Below are 19,823 nucleotides of genomic sequence, written 5' to 3' on the forward strand. Positions count from 1 at the left end.
CAGAATGTGCCTGTTAGAAGAAAGCACAGACATATTTTTCTGCGTTTTGAAAATGCGAAGCAGGCTTTTTGTGACTTCGCACAAACTACGCAGACACCACAACTAAAAGCTCTTGAGCAGTTTCGAGGTGAGTACACTGCGCACTTTGGTTTCTGGTGTTACCTACAACTCAGTGAAGCAGCTGGACTGGCATCTACCCTGAAATGGAACAGGATGAGCATCTGTTCAGAGTAAAACTGTGTAATTTGTTTCAGGGGTTTTGAATTGTTTCGACTTTTTTTAATATATATATATATGTAAAAATGAATTGCAGCTTAGTTAAAAGAGCTTATAATGATTTTTAGTTGTGAAAATGAAACTGTTTCTATGAAGTACAGGTAGTTTTCAAGACATATTCAAGGCAGAAGACTTGTATATCGTAACATTCACCTCTGCATTCTTCGGTTTACAAGTGTGTTTCTCTGGCAAATCACGTTTTAAAGTGGTGTTTATATACAGAGACATACAAGCATATTTTGTGTATATAAAGTTATATGTATATAAAATGATACATATTTTCAGCGTAAATACAATTGTGCTTATGAGGCTATACCAACTTAAAACCAAGCTTAGAGTTGTAATTTTTATTTATTTGGCTGTTTTCAGATATCTAATCTACTATATTTTATATTATCTTTACATTAAAAACAAATATACTCTTGACATAAACTGTTATGGTTTTCCAAAGACTGAGCAGTTAGACAGTCAATGCTATTCTTCATGTTCAGAAAGCAGATCTTAAGAAGGACTAGAAGAACAGTAAGAACTTCTACCTCCTAATCCAAAGTCCCAAATTAAGGGTTTCCATGATGCTCTTATTAAGAAGGATGATAACATGTCTGTACTTGCTTATCCAAGCCAGGCAAAGGAAAAAGGATTTCTGTTAGAGGAAAGCGGTTTGCATTTCCGTTATTTCCAGTAGGGAAAATAGTTGCTTTTCATTGTATGGCCTTGCAGCTTGCCAGCAATCAGGATGTCTGCTGAATAAGTTTCCTCACCTCTGTATCCAGCATTGCATAACTGTGTGGTAGACAAGTGGAGGCAAGATGATATGTAGCAACATTCCTGTCCTAAAACCTCTCATTACTTAATAACCACTGCTTGGACATTAATTTTACATTTGTAGCAGTAGGTTGTGCTGTCATTTGATTTTCACCCATTGACTGAATTGTGAGCAACAGTTCTCTCATGCTAACTAACAGAACACAGTACCCCAGCAAAGAGTATACTGTGTGAAGTTTGGTAAAATAGTTGTCCTATCATATCAGAACAGACATATATATCTACTACAAGCACATTATATAGGTTAAAGGACAAGTAAAGGGAGAATTCTTCTGTATAATAATTAGAAAACTCAGTTCTCCTTCCTCCTAGCCATTGTCAGATTCAATTGTTTTGTTCTCCTAGTACAGAGACAAGGCTTTGGAGAGAACTTGAATCTGTGAAATACGAAAAAAATATTATACTAGATTAGATATCACCCTGTTTTGTCCTACAATTTGTAATTATGAACAGTTTTGGAGTCTTAAGAACAGTGAATTCTAGCAGCATAAGGGAGCCAGGGTGCTACTTATACTAATTATCTCCAAGATTTTAGTTCGTCTGAACTCATACTTGCAAGCTTGAGGGCAAAATAACAGGCAGAAAAAATCTGCCTCCACAGAAGCGTATGCCAAAATTCTCATAGATAAGAATGGAGTTCCCTACCTAATCTTATTCAACATAACTTCTTATGTTTTTCATGTTTGATTTTAGTTTGCAAAAAAGATACCCAAACACTTTCTTTGGTAATGATAATAGAAATGGTTCTTCACTGGTACCTACATAAATATTTCTATTTATTACTCTAGTTTTTATGAATCTGTGATTGCCCTTATACAAGTTCACAGAGAACAATGAGTAAGTCAATAAAAAAGATTACCAGACTGCATTCTCTAAAGGCAGGCTACTAAGAAATGTCATTTTTGTAATCTTTCAGTGAGACCTTGCAATGGACCAAGACTCGCATTTCACAGCAGAAAGGGAACTGTTGGAAGCTGTAAGCAGGATTACTACGTTTTCTACCACAAGTCCATCTGATAAAGAACAAAATCAACCCCAAGCTGAAATTTCATGTCAAGTGAGAAAAGAAAACCCGGAAAAAGATGACCTGCAAGGTTGATGCTACCCTTTAATTTTATTTTTCATGTGGCTATTTATGCCATTAGCTTCTTCTATTAGAAACTTTGCTTTATTTGTTGCAGTAGTCCAGATTTACACTGCTGTATTCCACTGAAAATAAGCCTTGATTAAACTTGAAGTAATGATGTGGCAGTAGTGAAACACATCCTGGTGTTTATATACACACAGAGAGCTTTCGTTTTAAATCCCATGCACCTAAAATATATTCAAGATTTAATTTACACACAGGGATCAAAATGGTGATAATCACATGGCCTGTCTCTCAAGTGCACTTTCTGCATATCACAAAATCTGAACTTACTGGCAATATCAACAAGCATACCAAGCCTGAAGCTAATCTCAATCAGTAGTCTCTCAAATACCCCGTGGAGAGGCAGCACTGAACATTCACTATGCCTAAGATTGCTCACATCTGTTATTAAATGAAATGTTATGTATAATCCAAAATATATATAATCTCATCAAGATTTTCAGCCTGCAAAGATGTCATAAACACCACCTCTCTTAGGAAAATATATGCTTCATAGAGATTGAGCCAAACCCCAAAGGCCTTGATAATTGAAACTGTATGGCCAAATGATTAAGAACATGTAAAAGTAGGGCCACTAAAGGAGTACTGTGGTGCCTTTACAATTCTGTTGCTGCATCAAACTGTTATCTTCCCATTCATTTGTGGTCATTCAGTTCCATTGACTGAATGTTAAATATATTGCAGACTGACTTCAGGTGACTGCATTGACAGAGACATTATTGATATGAAATTGGGACCAGTGTGCCCACTGAAATACGAATACTCCATTTCTTTTATCCACTTTCCTAGCCCATACACCACCTGATGAAAACTGTTGTCAGTAGATTTCAAAGGCAGAAATCACCCTTTTGAAAAACTACATCAAATTCCCCTGTAAGCAAAGTCTTCAATCAGCTGTCCTACATTTTTATATATCCATGTGTCTATATGCCTCTGCGTGTGTCTGTGAAGGGAGAGAGAGAGGAAGGGAGGGAGGTATATAAAATATCTGTAGCTGAACTGTGGCATCAATTTAGCTACAAAAGTAAAAGAAGACATGAGAATTCCTCCTTTGGCTGAACTGGATGTCCAAGTTTCTCCTGTCGGGTTAGGACATTCGGGTGTTCTCAGCTTTCATCCATTACTGTACAAGCTCAATATTTGAATAGAGTCAGTGCTTGAATATATGCAGTGTATTATCTCCTGCTTATAGCAACAAAGAAGTCTGGAGAAACATCTGATTCAGAAGACTGAGTCAGCTTTTCTTAGGGCTGTTTCTGGGAAGGTGAAGCCTACCTCCTCTTAGACCATGCCCAAGGTTACAACCTAGATGTTCAATAATTTTTGTCAGCAATTTTTCTATAATTTGTATTCTGCAGACTATTTGGTGTCTTTCAGAATGTCAGACCACAATAGCTTTCCTGAAAGAATCTGGATCTGTCTTTATTAGCAGTGAAATCACTTACTTTATCAGTCTTTAGGTCTTATAGCAGCAAAAATTCTAGGCTTTCATTTCACAATAAATGCATACGTTTTCTTTCCAAAAGCAAAGGTTATAATCTGAAACACTAAATTTATTGGTTTTAGATTCCTGTGCATCCCTAAGTCCCAACTCTTCAATGACCACTAAGGAGCTTCAGGAATACTGGAGGAATGAAAAACGCCAGTGCAAGCAAGTCAAGCTTGTTTTTGAAATCCCATCAACCAGAATTGTAGAGCATCACTTATCTAAATATGTGGTAAGCCAAAAAATGAATATGTAAGAAGGTCATTAGTTTTTATTCACTCTACAGGGGTCTGTACAGCACACAGCATGCTTCACTACATGAAAGCCTTACTGAGGGCCAAGTTTTGCAAGCCGTGACCATCCTGAGTAGAAAGAACTTGTTATCACTGATCATAGGGTCATAACTGGTGGAATCTGCCCCTAAAAAACTCCTCTGACAATCAGTTCACAAAATCTGCAGCAATGGAAACATGATATCATGTGAATTGGTAGCTTGAGTGTCCTTAACACCCAGAGACTTGTCAACATTAAGGAAATTCACACAAGTATAAAAATATCAATATAGTTACACTTCCACTGAGCTAGCCTGCTGTAGCAGCTGCATTGCATTTGTACAACTTCACCATCAGAGATTTATTTTAACACAAGTGCAAAATTCTTTGATGTTGACAAAGTCTAAGACATCCTCCAGCTAGATCACTTGTGATCATTCCCCTTCCCTACCTAGAGCTCCATTAGATGGCATATTTCTGTCATATTTTTAAGGTGAAACATTAATGTGAGGGACAGAGCAATAGAAAAAGTTGGATTTTTGTATCTTTTTGTATCTTTACTCACAGTACCGACACTTGTTTATTTCTGGTTCTGGTCCCGGCCTTCAGGGGGGACTATCTATAGCAAGTCTTTTTCAGTACTCTCGTGAAATAGAGATGTTTTGCTTGTTTGCAAGGACCTCTGAGATCTGTAGGTGAAAAATGCTAGGAATCATGCTAGTGTTCCTGATACTGAGTGGTGCAGCCTAGTAGAATATGAAGTGGGTAAATGTTTGGGAGACTGTCCTAAGATCTTGTTGCATGCTATACACACCTACTTAGATGCTGCTATTCTTGCATACACTCAATAGTATCCAACTTGGTGAACAGTTAAAAATTATTTTAGTATATCTGAATGAGAGCAGGAGTATGATTCAGTATATGTGCAAGTAGTTAGACTTAGTCATAAGTTACATGCCTAGGCAAAAAGATGTATGTTACAACAAAATTGAGCCAATTGGAATGATTATGTAATTAAATGGTATTTCATCCCTTTTTCATGCACACTCCACAAAGAAAAGGAAAAGTATTTGTAAGTTATTCACTTAGCTGCCCTTGATAAAATGATAGCTTAAAAAGTTGCTTTTATCATTGTTTTCGATATGCATCAGGCATATATACACTTTTCAGCAGGGAGCAGGACGAAGTATAGGAAAATGTCACAGTACTTACAAATGAAAAGAGATCAGAGAAGTCAGCTGAAATTTAGAAACCTTTCAAGGAGCGCCTGTAAAGAGCATTTATGAAGATTAAAAGAGAGAATTTCTTTTTAAGGAAAAACAAGGAAGGGAATCAGACAGATACTAGTTCTAATACTGGTTTGCAGTCTTCAACGGCAGCAAAGAAAACAACTGGCATGAGTACAATGGCTCCAGTTTCCATATAATTCAATGAGAATGGGGTCAAGTTGAATATGAACATGGTCATCGTCTAGAAGCCAGCAAAGTCAACAGTGCATGTCTTTAGCTGGTGTGCAGTGTAGCAGTAAAGCTGCCCTCAGTGGACCTCCACTGGTTTATGCACATCAGGGATTTGGCCCTTCCTCAGCATCATTCTGCTTGGATCAGGATCAGAAGAGAATCTATTCATACAACACAACACACAAATTTATTTTGCAGCTATTTTGCTAATATCACATTTATTATAGTCATTTTGAGGGTAGTGAAGAGCTGAAGAAGACACACTCTTGAGTACTGATAATGTGGGACAGCTTTGCTGTTACTGAAGGTTTTTGGATGGCAAATGGATTGCTGTAGGAATGTCACTTTTTGGTGTTATTTATATGCCAAGTAAGTTTGCATAACAGGACAATGATTTAGAGGGGAGAAAAGGCTTTGGAGTTGCTCCATCTTATTTTTGCACACACCAAATATTACTGCCAAATACTCCCTCTTCTTTCACAGCATTAATAATACCCCCAAATCCCTAGAAATGTCTGATACAAACAGCATTTCTGAGTATTACGAACAATGTGAAATAGATTGCATTCAATATTAAGGCTGGGAAATCCATTCACTTCACTGAAGATGATTGATTGCAGCAGCCATGGCTGTTATAAACAGAGTTCAGCTACAGAAAGGCTTTGTTAAGTGATTTTACTTGAGCCATCCTGCTGCTAGTTCACCATTCCCAACACCTTGCCGCATGGGATCTGTTAGTGCATTACAACTTACTTACACTCTAAGGCTAAATCTGGTGAAAAAAGTACAGAACAGCAGGAGGTAGGAATTATTAATTTGATGGCTGCAGATTTCAAAACAATAATAGACAAAATCTGACTGCACAGGGGCAAGAATGGTCCTTCTCATGCTTGTTTTTCTGTTTTATTGTGTTTAGATGTATAAAATCATCATTCTGCAAACAGGGAGTTTTGACAGCAACAAGTCTGTAATTGAACGCCGCTATTCAGATTTCGAGAAACTGCACAGAAATCTGCTGGAGGAGTTTAGTGAAGAAATGGAAGATGTTACTTTTCCCAAAAAAACTCTGACAGGGAACTTCACAGAAGAAATAATCAACGAAAGAAAATTAGCCTTCAAGGACTACCTGAGACTTGTATATTCTATGAAATATATCAGAAGATCAAAAAAATTTATTGATTTTTTAACAAGGCCGGAGCTTCAGGAAGCATATGGTTGCCTGCGGGGTGGCCAGTACACCAAAGCTTTGGAAATCCTTTTGGAAGTCATTGGTCTGCAAGCAAGGCTGACGAGAGGCAACCCTGTGTCAATTGTCCCTACTCTGTGTGCCATAGTGGTGTGCCACAAGGACCTGGAAAACCCAGCAAGTGCCTTTGAATATGGAGAAAAAGCTCTGTCGCGCCTTTGTATGCATACTAGCCACAAGTATTATATCCCATTGTTAGAAACAATGATCACTCTGGCATATGAACTTGGCAAGGATTTTCTGTCTTTGCAAGAAAAACTGGAAGAATGGAAGGCAAAAAAAGATCCCATTCGTATTTTTACCCTGAAAGAACTTGCAGTTCGCGAGTATGTACAATGAATACAAGAAACAATTTCTTTAAAGATCAAAGCTGTCAGCTTCTTTTCCTGAACACAAGCCCTTGAAAGAATAAGAACTGGAAATTACCTGTTTGGCTAACATAGCATTATGTTAATAGAACAAAAAATAAATATTTTCTATGTTCAAAACGGACATTTACATTTATGTTGGAAAGTATTATACTTACTCTACAAATATGAAGAGCGCTTAAGCTTATTAAGGTTTTTGGAAACAAATTTGGAACAAAAAATTGTTTATGATTTGCTTATTTTGAAAATAGCCTATATTTCCTGTGAAAAGTCAGAATAATGAAATAAAATGAATAAAGCACTTAAGAATCTGCAGAATCAGAAGCATTGCTTGCTTATGTGGAAACTCTTTCAAGAAGAGAAACACCTTCTCAGACAATGCAATCTAAAGGATCCATCTTCAGACACTGATTGTAGTTTTTTAGTCCTCCAGCTGAAGCCTGGTCAAACAGCACTTTTCCTTTTCGGAGAATGATGGGATTGGTCCTCTTCCCACTTGTCAATTGCTGTGGGTAGGAGAACCTGGGGGAAAGGTTTACAATCAAATTCAATAGAAGCCTACTATACAAGCAACAGTCATTCTGTCAGAGATGAGGGAGTATGCTTCCCTTTTGTAGTTTTATGACTTGCATTGAAGGCACTTTCTTGTTTGGGATGATCTTTAAGTAAAGCTCTGTCCAGGGTAGAAAATTTATGCCACGTGTGCTCTATACATAATGCAAAGGAACCACAAAAGGGTGCTGTTGGGGAAAACGTCTGGCTAATATAATGCTAGCATTTAATTATGATTATCAAGCTGTGAGGCACAGTTATCAGACAGTCTGTGTTAAGCATGTGCTTCCCTGTTGCTTTTCAGAGGTTTATGTAAATTGTGCGTTGCCTTAGTTTTACAGCCTGGTACACCATGCAAATACCATTTTGATGGCACTGCAATATTATAGCTAATTCTTTCAGAGATCTAACCCACATATACAAATTCTAAGCTTGTCTTAGCCCTTAATGCTCGTGTGGAAGCTTCCTAAAAGCTGAAAAAAAATCTCTATTTACCTACTTCTGTAATTTCCCTCAGGTCTGTTGTCTCTCCCATACATTTATTTTAGTAATCTGGTAAAATAATTCTCATAAATATTGCAATTAAATGTCATGCTGGCATGGGTCATTATTCCCTAGTGAGTGTAGTCCACTGAGTACTTTCAGGCCTGTACTTCAGGTCCAGATGGTACACATACCACAAGGACACTGTCTATAAATTAGGAGTAACTGTATTAACTTACCTCCCAGAGACATAAAAGAATCAGGTAATTGAAAGCGCACTGAGCTTCAGAAACATTCCTGTACATTGTTACAAGGACAGCTTGGAAAAAATACAGAATAATGGGAGTATCTAGGGTGGAAAGTTAATATTTTAAGTAGCTATTAACAGCCAAGCGTTACGCTTTGTTATTACAGATTATTTGCTATTTGACAATTATTATTTTTTCTAGTTAGAAGTAAGAGAAGTAAGAGAAATTAACTAAGAGACTTATGGACTTCCCAGAACATACCATATTTCAGGTCAGTTAAAATCAAAGATATCAACCTTCTTAGAGAATGTCTGAATCAGTAACAATGCAGCAAAGAAGGAAGTATGTCTGGGGTCTGCAGTACACTCAGGCAACTTGAAGTTAAGGTATAAAGGAAGAGTGGCTATCATGCTGCTCTGTCTCCACTGCAGTTTGTGGTGAAAGACCAAAAGAATGCTTTGGGTTCTCCTCAGGTTGCTATGGGACTGTACCTGAGTAGCTAAATGTATCCACAGGCCCTCATCTTACAGCTGACTATGAGATTAGAGGGTCTATAAGTACATGCTGTCTAGCAAACACAAATACCTGGAAAGTGGCACATCAGAGATCTTACTTAACCTCTACCTGTGGTAATGCTATAATTTTTCATCTCCAGAGGATTAACTGATCCAAAACTAACTAATTTTTGTTGGCATGGCGCTGCACATTAGGAATATGAGGAGATGAAATCTGGCTAAGAGAAAAATTTAAATAATTCAAAAGGCACTAAAATAAGCAGTGCCAAAATCCCCCACTGTTTTGTTGGCATAAGTCAGATTTCTTCTAAGAATGCTTTTCCATATAGCAGAGTTTTGTCAGCAAAATTGTTCTAGAATCACTCTCTTTGTCCACCAGAAGGCAGAGATCAGTTTCCATGTATTATGGGAGAAATTGAAATAGATAAATAGAGGAATGCTGTGAAGAAAGAGCAATGTGTCTGTTGGATAATTCCACCACAGTGAACTTCTTTAATGGAAAGCCTTTTCAGCGGGGTATCTGTGGCCACAACATCTCAAACCTACCCAGGAAGAACATATCATCTACATCACTCAGAGGGCTGATATCAATTTCTGCTGCATTGAGACATCCAGTTGAGCCACTTCATGTATGAATCTGCACAGCCTACAGCATGTGTCATCAAAGGGTCAAGTGTAATGTTCATAAAATCAGTTTGTGATTTCATTACTATTAGAATGCAACAAAATTAAAATCCCCAGCAATTCAACATCCCTCCAGCAAATCACACATGCGTTCACTTCATGCAAATGCACAGCCTGTGACCTTTGGATCCGTTAATCTCTTCAGAGATGACATTGAAAATCCTTGGAAAGAGAAAGCTAGTACAGAGATGGCACTGAATGGGGGGCCATGGGGCCTGGATTTCACCTGGAGCTCTGCCATAGACTTGGTCTGAACTTTGCACAAGTAACAGCCTCTGTGCCCTATTTCCTCATTCAGTACTTTCTCAGTAAGGTTTCCTCACTCAGGTTTTCAGTGGTCACTAAACAGAAAAATTGTGAAACTTGACCAAGTAAGTCAACTCCCACATTTAACTTAGAAATGTGAACTGGGATGGATGCAATTTTGATTTATACAAGCCTATTTCATTTGTTCAAAGTATCTTGACATAGAAGAGAACTTAGAGGCAGTAAGTTGCCAAATCTGTGTGCTTACTGTTCATTGAATAGTTTCTTACTAATGCAGTCTTTATTTTAGAATCAGACTTTACTTTCCTCACATACCAGAGAAGTTACGAAATTTATCTATTTATTGCATTGGACTGTAGTGAGACCATACTGGCTCATCAGCCCCATGGGCCATCAGCCAGTTCTGATTTCTTAGCTGTGTTCTCTCAGAGACTGGTTGGACCTGCCAAAAGAATTCTGCTTTCATTTACTCACATTTCAAAAGTCAACTTCTGCAAATTCTTTTTCACTTGATTTTTACAGCAAAGTGAGTATTCAGCAGTTACATGTTCCTAAAATAAAAGGTAATGGAATTCCTGCTCCCATACTGACCCTCCAATCTTCCACTTGGAATGACAGCCTGCGAGGAATGGGTTCCCTCTGCCTGTACATGCGACTTTATCTTCTACAGTTCAAAACATAGCCAGGTAAGGTGGATTTCCTGCAGACAGTCAGAGATTAATTTCTTTCCCCATTAACATTGCCTGATGCAGGGATACAGTAGTGGCTGCAGAGCCTGCATTCATGAATTGAATCTGTCCTGTTTATTTCATAAAATGTATAAACATTCAATGTGTGCTTTCTACCTACTGCTGCATCTTGGTTTTCCTCTGAAAAATGTTCTATGAATCGCTTAAAGAGGAAATGGATAATATTTTCATCCACATCTAGCTATCTTGCTTACCTATTGCTCTTCCTTAACTCCTGTTAAGAAGCCAGTGGAGAAACAATGACTAGAAACCTTGTTCACTCTCCATGGGGCTTGCATGCTGTCCCCAGAGTACACATCCCACCTTGCCAGGTGCTGGGCCAGCAAAAGCAAATAGCACTGCATCGGTGAAGCTATTTTGGAAGAAGAAAGCTCTAGCACTACCACATATGCAAGAATGGAACATAAATTAAGCAAGCAGGTGGTTCCTGCTTCCAGATAGCTGTTTTACTTCCACTCTTCATTGCTGTACAATACTTGAGTGATAAAAACCAGTTTTATAAATAAATCCATTTCCTGTCTCCCAAAACAATGTATGCTTTTTACAAAAACTTTCTTCAGTTTCATAAAATAAATGGAAATAAGCAGTTGCTGGCATTTGTCCTATGCGTTATTAACATTCATCAGCCATTCTCTGTACCTGGAAAGCAGCTGAAGTCAACAGACAATGTCTGGAGACCCATGCTCTGCTCTTGGCAACCTCACAAGCCCACTGAGTCACCTTGATTAAGTTTAATCAAATCTCAGATTTCTTTCCAATACCATTATATATGGGAATTGTACAAATAAGAGAAGTGATTTTTCCCAAAGTCAAATACAGTGGTCTGGAGACAACAATAACTGTGTGGAGAAATAATTAAGTGCAACTGGCATCACAGCTTTGCAAAACAGAGACATGTCACAGCTGCATGCTCTAAAGTACATCTTGCATGGACAAACACAACACAGCTTAATTTTTACCTGGTATCATAGGCCTGAGACAATAGCCTGTGATGTCTATGGTAGAGAAAACAGTTTAGTAAGTCTTACTAATCTGAAAAGCTAATAAGTGGTTGAATAAGGAAAATATTCTAACCACTACTTTATAAGAAAAAAACGACCAACAATGAACCAAACAAAGCAGAAAGTCTTGTGTAAGAGATTTTTAGAATATATTAAAAAAAACCCCTCCAGGCTGCAATATCATTTTCTACAAGAAAGAACAGAAAAATGTTTTCAAACATATTTTTCCAGTTTTAGGAATTTCTTGGCACTCTGGTATTTCTTTCCACTGCTCTTGTAGCCTAAACAAGAAGAATCACACAACCACTACAGAGTACCATATATGTTAGCAAGCTGTTAGTATTCAGTTTTCTCAACAACAGCACACAATCAACCAGAGCTTTCCATATGATCTTAACTCTTCACATTGACACCTCTAAAGTATACCTACAACAGATAACAAGCCAAGTATAAATTCGCATTTAATTTTTTTGCAGAAAAAAAATATCAAAAAAGAAAATACTGTACAACCAACATCTGCCTAGCATGTCTAACAAACCACAGACTGAATGCATACAAGCTAGAAGAAAATTTAAATAAAATCTGGGCAGATCATCTCCAAGATTCCATGGAGAGTTGTATTACGATCTATTGAGCTTTGCCCCATTTCCATATCAATTATTGTATCATTTGGGGCATTAAGTAGATAATACTGTTTACAGAACTTTCTAAAATAACTAAAGAAGCCCATGAGAATGCCTAGTTACTTATGAAACATATGCAGACAAGATGCTTTCTGTGCAATGCAGCATCTTGTTTACAGGGAATCCTGTGATCTTTATCACATACTTGTTATTAACTCCTGTTATCTGCTTCACCACTGGAGGATAATATTTGCTTTTCTGAATCTAAATAAGGCTAAATACATTTACTGAATTCAACAGATTTTTACAAGCAGCATGGGAGTCGAGTTCAGGACACAAGATGAAATCTAGGTTGTGTGGCTCAGACAGCAGCTGAGCAAATCAAATCAGGAATGTTTATCTTCTGATTAGATCAAAGGCAGGAGCAAGATGTGTTGAAAAACTAAACACAGTTGTAATGGTGTAAAATACTGAATGTCAATACTCATCTGGATGAGGTGAGAACCCCAAAGAGCCAGCCTATTTACATTAAGATCACATTACAGCATATGTTCGTCACACTTTGTGAGTATATGTTTGCTCTATATACAGATAAACAAGAAACTAATTTTCATGTCAGACCAGTGAGACTTGGGAGTAACTACACTGAAATAAATTAAGTTATAATGTAATCAAGAGCAGACTAAGGTCTACTGTCTATATAAGTGTGCATGATCTCTATAGACGATGGATGGGTGGATGGACAGGTGGATTGATGAGTGGATAGAGCAAACAAGTTTGAATGGTTTGATGTTTAATAAATGTTTCCCAAGCATTTTAAGAAATATGGACCAAAGCTACTTTTACAAGTACTACACATTTATATACATCCATAGTTTTAAACATACTACCTTCTTTTACTAGAAATAGGACTATATCTTTAAGTTTGTAATTATTCAGGCAAGAAAAATACTTAAGAGAAGCAGAGTGGATGGACTTTGATATACTTATCTCTCTAAACTAGTGACATTTAAATATTGTTTCATTCCATACAGCACCAGTTAGACTCTAGCTGAGATAACCGAAAGTAAATCCTAAAGAATTTTGCATAAAATAGAGAATTTAAAGCCTAACATTTTTCTTTATTACCATTTCTAGAACATTTGCCTCCTCAGTGACAACCGGTTGCAGTGCCACTAGATGGGGCTGCAGCATTTGCAGGAGCTCAGGACCCCTGCAAGCTGAAATAAATGGAAAATAAACTTTTTTTTTTTTTTTTATAACGACTTGATTTTATTTTTTTAAATCTACTTTAAAGTCTAACAGTTAAATTTTAATATGGTTAAACTAAATATATATATACCTATCAATTCCGGTTTTAGTTCAGACTGTAGCACCTAGATTTCCAGCTGTCCTTCAGGACAATTTAACATACCCCTTTATCAGCCAGCTCTCTGAGCTGGCTAGAAAGCTGAAAGAGAAAATGTTCTTGCAGGCTTTTAGACCTGGTGAGTTCAAAGCCAGAGTCACTGCAGCGTCTCAGTTCCTGCAGTACCTCTTCTTTCTGATCAAAAGGAACCAAGTAAAACTCACAACTCTTAAAAGAACTATCAAATAATGGGGGGAGGGAAGTAAAAATAAATGGACCCATAATGCCTTCTGAACAGTTCCAGGGAAAGTTCATTGACTCCATTTTAGATAGCCGCACTCCCAAGTGTGAAAATAAGAGCTGATCCTGTTTTGAGTCCAACTGCTATAAAATATTCTAAAGCTCCATTAATTTAATTATGTAAAGGTACAAATATACTGCAAACACCATACACACACATGTTTGATTTTGAGCTTTTGCCCTTTGTTGATAACGTGGAAGGGGAAGACACAATGGCTAAACCCAAACTCTACTTGTCAACCACCTCCTTCATCTGTGCTTTCAGTAGCAAAACATAGAAATGTCTTTGGAAGCAGCCCTGAAAAACACAGCAGATTTGGCTAGCATTGGCCTACAGTTCCCTGAGTTGTGCTGGTGTTTTTTATCAAGGTGCTGGGATGGCCTGGATTTGAAGACTGGCTTCTCCCCACTGCGTGGCAGCTGCAGACCAAAGTTTGAAAGCAACCTCCCTACATCAAAATTTTGGTTTGGGTTTTGGTTGGTTTTTTTTAACCCCAAAAAGGTTTTTGCAGAAACTGCTAGCTTTTAAGTACTTGGGAAACAGCATGAGGGAACTGGGCAGTCCAGTGGCAGCAAAATGCAGGAGGACTTTGAGAGAATAGTCTCAGGAGATGAAATCTTTGAAGGAGATTTCCCTCCTTCCTATCAATTTTTTTCCAGAAATTTTGGAAGGAAAAAGAAAAGAGACAAAAAGAAAGAAGAGAGAGAAAGATACAACATCAGAAGGTGAGACACGGATTTGATTGCTTCTGTCACTGCACCTCACCTCCAGGAACAGCAGCTTAAACGTGTGCTGAGTTAGCAGGGGGGACTTCCATGGGCTCAGTAATAATATACAGTGCTTTCATAGTGCTTCACATGTTCAGAGCATTTTACAAATACCAGGGCAGATTAATCCAGGCTTTAAATCTGCATAAACCTTGGCAGAGAGTTCTGGTGCCCATGAGATTATTAAGTCTGCCATGAAACTAAATTGTGATGATCAAAAAAAGAAGACAAAAAATGCAGAGCCAGGAAGAAGAGTTTGCTATTTGTTTGAAGAGACAGAAGAAATCTGGGAAGAAGCAAACAAATGGTTGGTTAGTTGCATAACAGATGGCTGCATTTTTAGCGCTGATGTTGGGAAACTCTGGCAAAGGAAGGTCGTAAGTTTCCATTCATTTCATCTCCCCTGGAGAACAAAGAGACATGCAGATTTTTAAGGTAAAAATGCTAACTCAGACTGACAGGAAGAACTTATTTTGGTTTATGCATTTATACTTTTATTATCTGGTGGAGACAGCAGTGAGGATAGTTTGTCGCAAGTAAACAATGGTATAAATTATATAGTCTCAACAAGCAGCAGTAAACCCAACTAGCTTATTCCTCGATTATTATGCTCCATATTCATCTGACCAGTTCACATAGCAGCTGTAAGAGGCTTGATTTGTACTGCATCAGAATATATTTTAAATGTATTTATATTTTAAATGTATTTAAAATTATGATTTGTCCTGCTGTGCAGTAGCTTAATGATGACTGACCTAATTCGCTATATAAATCTCTTGTACAGGAAAGGAATTCATTTCTCTTTGGGAGGGCAGAGCACCCTGAAACAGCCTTTGCCTTTGTTTGCTGCTGCCACCCCAAAGCTCTTCAGTACTTAAGAGGCAGAGCATGAAGACAGTGTGAGGGAGACACTTCATCTGATCTCAGCATATTTTCCCTATTTCTGCCACACTGTAGCATGCCACTGATGCTCACAACAGAGAGGGTGAGGGAGCAGTAAAGACAATAAACAGAAACAAGTGGAATGCCAAGACAAAGAACAATTAACAGCTAATCACTGTCAGAAGGCGCACATGGTAGAGCTGGGCATATTATTTGTATGTGAGTCCAGGGTTCAGTCTTTCCACTGGGTGTATTGACAGCTACTATTTTGCATCTGTTTCACAATGTCATTATGTGGCTCCACAAACCTTCTCTCTGCCTCATACACTGCAATTATTTTTGAAGCAAAGTAGATCAATTTATTAGCCATGGAAAGGTCTCTAAATCAGAAATAATGTACTTGAGAGACCATCTCTCTATTGCCATGTTTGACAATTGATTCACCACAACATAAAGGACCGGCTGCAGCAGATCAGGCTCCAGAGGTGTTGTTAACTTCCTAATTGATCTGTACTGTTGGTCTTTCCTCATGTCCAGGTGGGATTTATTCACTGAATGCTGTAGCGTGAATGTACACCTTCACCACATTTTGTCTTTCTATTTTGTCTTGATAATTTCACAGAAGCACATATAGCCATAGAGACCTAAAAAGCTCAGCCTAAAATGAAGTTTTCAGACATACACGCTTTCTACCCTTCCTGCCATACTGTAGTACAGCTTAGCTGCACTCTGTAGTAAGTTTTCAGCTACAGTTTGGGGCCATGATGTGTTAGAAAACAAATCTCCACAGAATACACAACTTGCTTAGTGCATTAGTCATGGTTACGAAAGTTCATGTCTCCTTGTAAAGCTGTATTTAAAAATCTGACTTTTCTCTGAAGATTTTTGCATTGTTCTTTGTAACAAATGCCAGATTTCAGATACTGTCTTTCCTAGCCACATGGCCGTAAAATTTTTCTTCCTTTTGTTCACTATCATTGAAGGATTTCCTGCCTGTTGTAGCTGACCCTCAAAGCATCTGTGCTGATCACACAGTTGCCATGGTTTGAGGTTGCCACTGATGTCCTTTGTCTTCACTGCTCTGCAAGCAGCAGGGATAATCCACGCAGGTGAACTTCCACCTAGCCTTTGGTACAGGCAGATCCATTAACAAACATGTACAGAGCTAACTGTGTTCAATTCCCTTGATAGTTCAGACCATCATCAGGCAGCAGCCTCTCTTCTAATTTTCTCAGCAGGTTCAATGCATCTTCAGGCCCTACAGTTCTCTTCCATGAAGGAGCAGTGCTAGTGGTCAAATTACTGCCTTAAAGAATCATTTATTTAAATAGAAAGGCTCAAAAGTCTCACGACAATGAGAGATCATATGCTACTCTGAATTTCATCAAGATGTCTAGATCTAGGAAGAGATAAAACACTTAGCCGCCACCTTCAGCATGTCACCCTGTGTCAGCCTGTTAGTCCCAGCAACTTCTAGCAACAGTCTTCTTTCTTTAACCCTGAGAAACCACCTGGAGTTTGCTTTATCTCCAGGCCCCGTGCTCTGGCAAAAAGATTTGTATCATTTTGGATCCATGAGTCCCTCAAACCTATTTGTTTACTCCTTCCACCGTCTTCCTCAAGGATGACTGAGGCCATGTATCACAAAGAATTGTGTGGCTTCCTTCTTAGCAGAAGCAGCAAATGTTAGAACAATGTGTACTTAAAGGGAGCTCTGACAACCCACTTATGTATTGCTTCACCTGCAACCTCCAGGTCATTCACAGCCGACATGCAATTCATTCTGGTCAGTATTGTTAGAGCTGCACATTGCACTACTGGGGAATCACACTCCAAACCTGTTACTAAGCAATACACTGAAATAGTTCCTCCTCTGTTACTCTGGTGTGAGAGACAACTTGCCCCTTTATCCATGTTAACTTTGAACTGAGTGCATACATTTCTATCTTCTCTTTACCATTTTTTTTAAATTAAACTTTTAGGAATTTGTACGTAGTTCAGAGCTAATTATAGCTTTATCAGAAAGTGCTCTGGAGCTGCTTGTGTAAAAGGTGTGATAGAAATGTACTACATTGCATCATATCTAAATCAAATTCAACATAGTTAAAAATTAGCTATGGCAGTAAAAAAACACTGCAGGGACAAAGCTGGCACAGAGTCTGTGCTGAAAGAAAATGCCTAAATAGTTGTGATCTCTGTATTTTCACAGATTAAGACAAGGGCCTTCAAGGGCAATTTAAATCTGACGCTTTGAGATACGAGCTGATCACATGCAGAAATTGAGGAGGGATTTATAAGCAGTCAGTAACTGAGCTGTAGGCATACAGAAAAGCACTAGTGGATCTAGGCTATATAATGCTCAGTAGTTGTCGGCAGGAGGATATCTTCTCTTCTCTTTTTCTCCCTGCCCTGTTGGTAATGATGCAAGGCACATGACCAGGGCATCTTGCTAGCTGAATCAATACTCAGAACCACCAAGAAAAATCTTATTTTTCCATAGAACAAGTAAGCAGTGGCACTCTCAGGTCAGAGTTACGCAGCCAGGTAACTGGCTAATTATATATAAACCTGGATAATTGCAAGCACTGCAGTTCCTACATGCAGTCTTCACAAACATACATTGATTCACCACAGAATGCTTCCAAAAGAAAAGGAATTCTTCAGATTTCTTAACATTCTCCCATGAGAACAGGTTTCCTTTTCAATCCATTGTGCCACTGTTACAACCTTATTTTTATTTTCAAGAATTTTCATTGAATCAAAGAATTTCTCTCTGACACAACTCACCTTTTAGAGAAATTTTCCAATTGATCTAATCCATTCTACCTAAGAACTCCTTTGCGTTTTTTTTTTCTAAAAAAACCCAAAAACAACCAAAGACCTAAGGATGCATGTAAAATGTAGCATCATTAACAATTCTTTAATATATACAAGTAAATCTGTCAACTTTAAATCATGTTACTTCTTTGAAACATGCCACAGACTGTCTTTCTACTTTCTACTTAGTGAATCTTCATAGGGTTTTTAATACTCTTTCTACTTTTGCCATGATCAAAGGAATTGCTCTCCGTTTGCTTGTTCCTCTGATAAGTGATAAAAGATGTCAGTGAGACTAATGAGAACTGCCTCCAGCTTCCTTCATAAAGCCCTGTAGAAAAGAAATCACAATGCATCGTCAAACCTGCTAGTCTTTTAGGAAATAAAGTGTGGAAAAATACTAGGCACAAACACAACAGGGGGATGGCAGTGGAGGAAGAGGGGAGAAAAAAGCTTTTACAAAAGAAACAAAACAGGATATTGATGAGTAGACAGAAATATTACTCCCATCAATAATCTGAATTGGGGTAAACCCTGAAACAATTGCATATGCAAACGTGGGGCTTTGTTTCTTTGTGCAATAGTATTTGCTTTCTCACACACACACACATTGCACATGCTGAAAAGATAACAGAGCTTCCCCCTGCCCCACAATACAGCAGAGTTAAAAAACAGAATCCAAATCCAGATTAGGCCTTTACCCCTCAGTGCTGAATGATGGTTTACATTACTTTTTTCAGGATCTGCCAGAGTAAAACTCTTCAAAGCGAATTTTTCCTCTAGTGCAAAGGCCATAATTCCAGTGAGGACTGAAGGCAGTTAGCACATCTTCAGGCCCTAAAACCATGGATATGTTTCCATTCACTCACACTGGAAACAACTGGAATAATATCCATGGATCAAATGAAGTGTGTATGCATTGAGACCAGTCCCGAACAAGTGGCAAGATTTTACTTTGTGCTGTGGAGAGCCGCTCAGCCTTCGGAGCGAATTCCTCCTCCAATTCCTGTTTCTAATTTGCTTCCGCAGATTTGATGAACAGTATCTCGTCTGCAGTGGCTGCTTGTATTTCTCTAACCCAGATAATGGGCAAATGCCAGTAGATAGGCATCTTGTTAAGTTAGGACATGCAGTCTCAGGCTTTTTAATCAAATAGAAAACAAAGACTCGTGCAAAAATCAGGCTCATTTCTTACATAGCTTTCTCCTAACAACAGCTCACACACACACCTATCTATACCACCTCCTTCATGGAAAATGTCTAGAGAATGTGATTTTGTTTTTCAAGACTGACAGGGACATGCCAAAAGGTGGTAGCACTGTGATTTTTGCTGTGAATAACCCATGCTATCTCATGTGCTTATGGATTGCATATTAAACCCTGATGAGCTAGACTTCTGGGCTTCTTAGCAAGTTGTATGAATGTTTAGAACAGAACAGCCTGAGAAAGAATCATGACCTTTGAAGCCGAAAATTTGCTGATTTATTTTTGTTTTTAATAAGA

General features: G+C 38.2%; 1 protein-coding gene across 1 annotated transcript; it reads left to right on the forward strand.

Moving 5' to 3' along the window:
- Window positions 1-2,029: 2,029 nt before the first annotated feature.
- On the forward strand, window positions 2,030-7,159 carry LOC104399696 (sorting nexin-20-like). The gene is made up of 3 exons (XM_010018415.1): window positions 2,030-2,195; window positions 3,818-3,969; window positions 6,386-7,159. The coding sequence occupies exons 1-3, from the start codon at window positions 2,030-2,032 to the stop codon at window positions 7,052-7,054; spliced, it is 987 nt and encodes a 328-aa protein (XP_010016717.1). The 3' UTR covers window positions 7,055-7,159.
- Window positions 7,160-19,823: the final 12,664 nt, after the last annotated feature.

Source organism: Nestor notabilis, unplaced genomic scaffold (assembly GCF_000696875.1).
Source record: "Nestor notabilis isolate BGI_N333 unplaced genomic scaffold, ASM69687v1 scaffold1900, whole genome shotgun sequence".
NCBI classification, from domain to species: Eukaryota; Metazoa; Chordata; class Aves; order Psittaciformes; family Psittacidae; genus Nestor; species Nestor notabilis.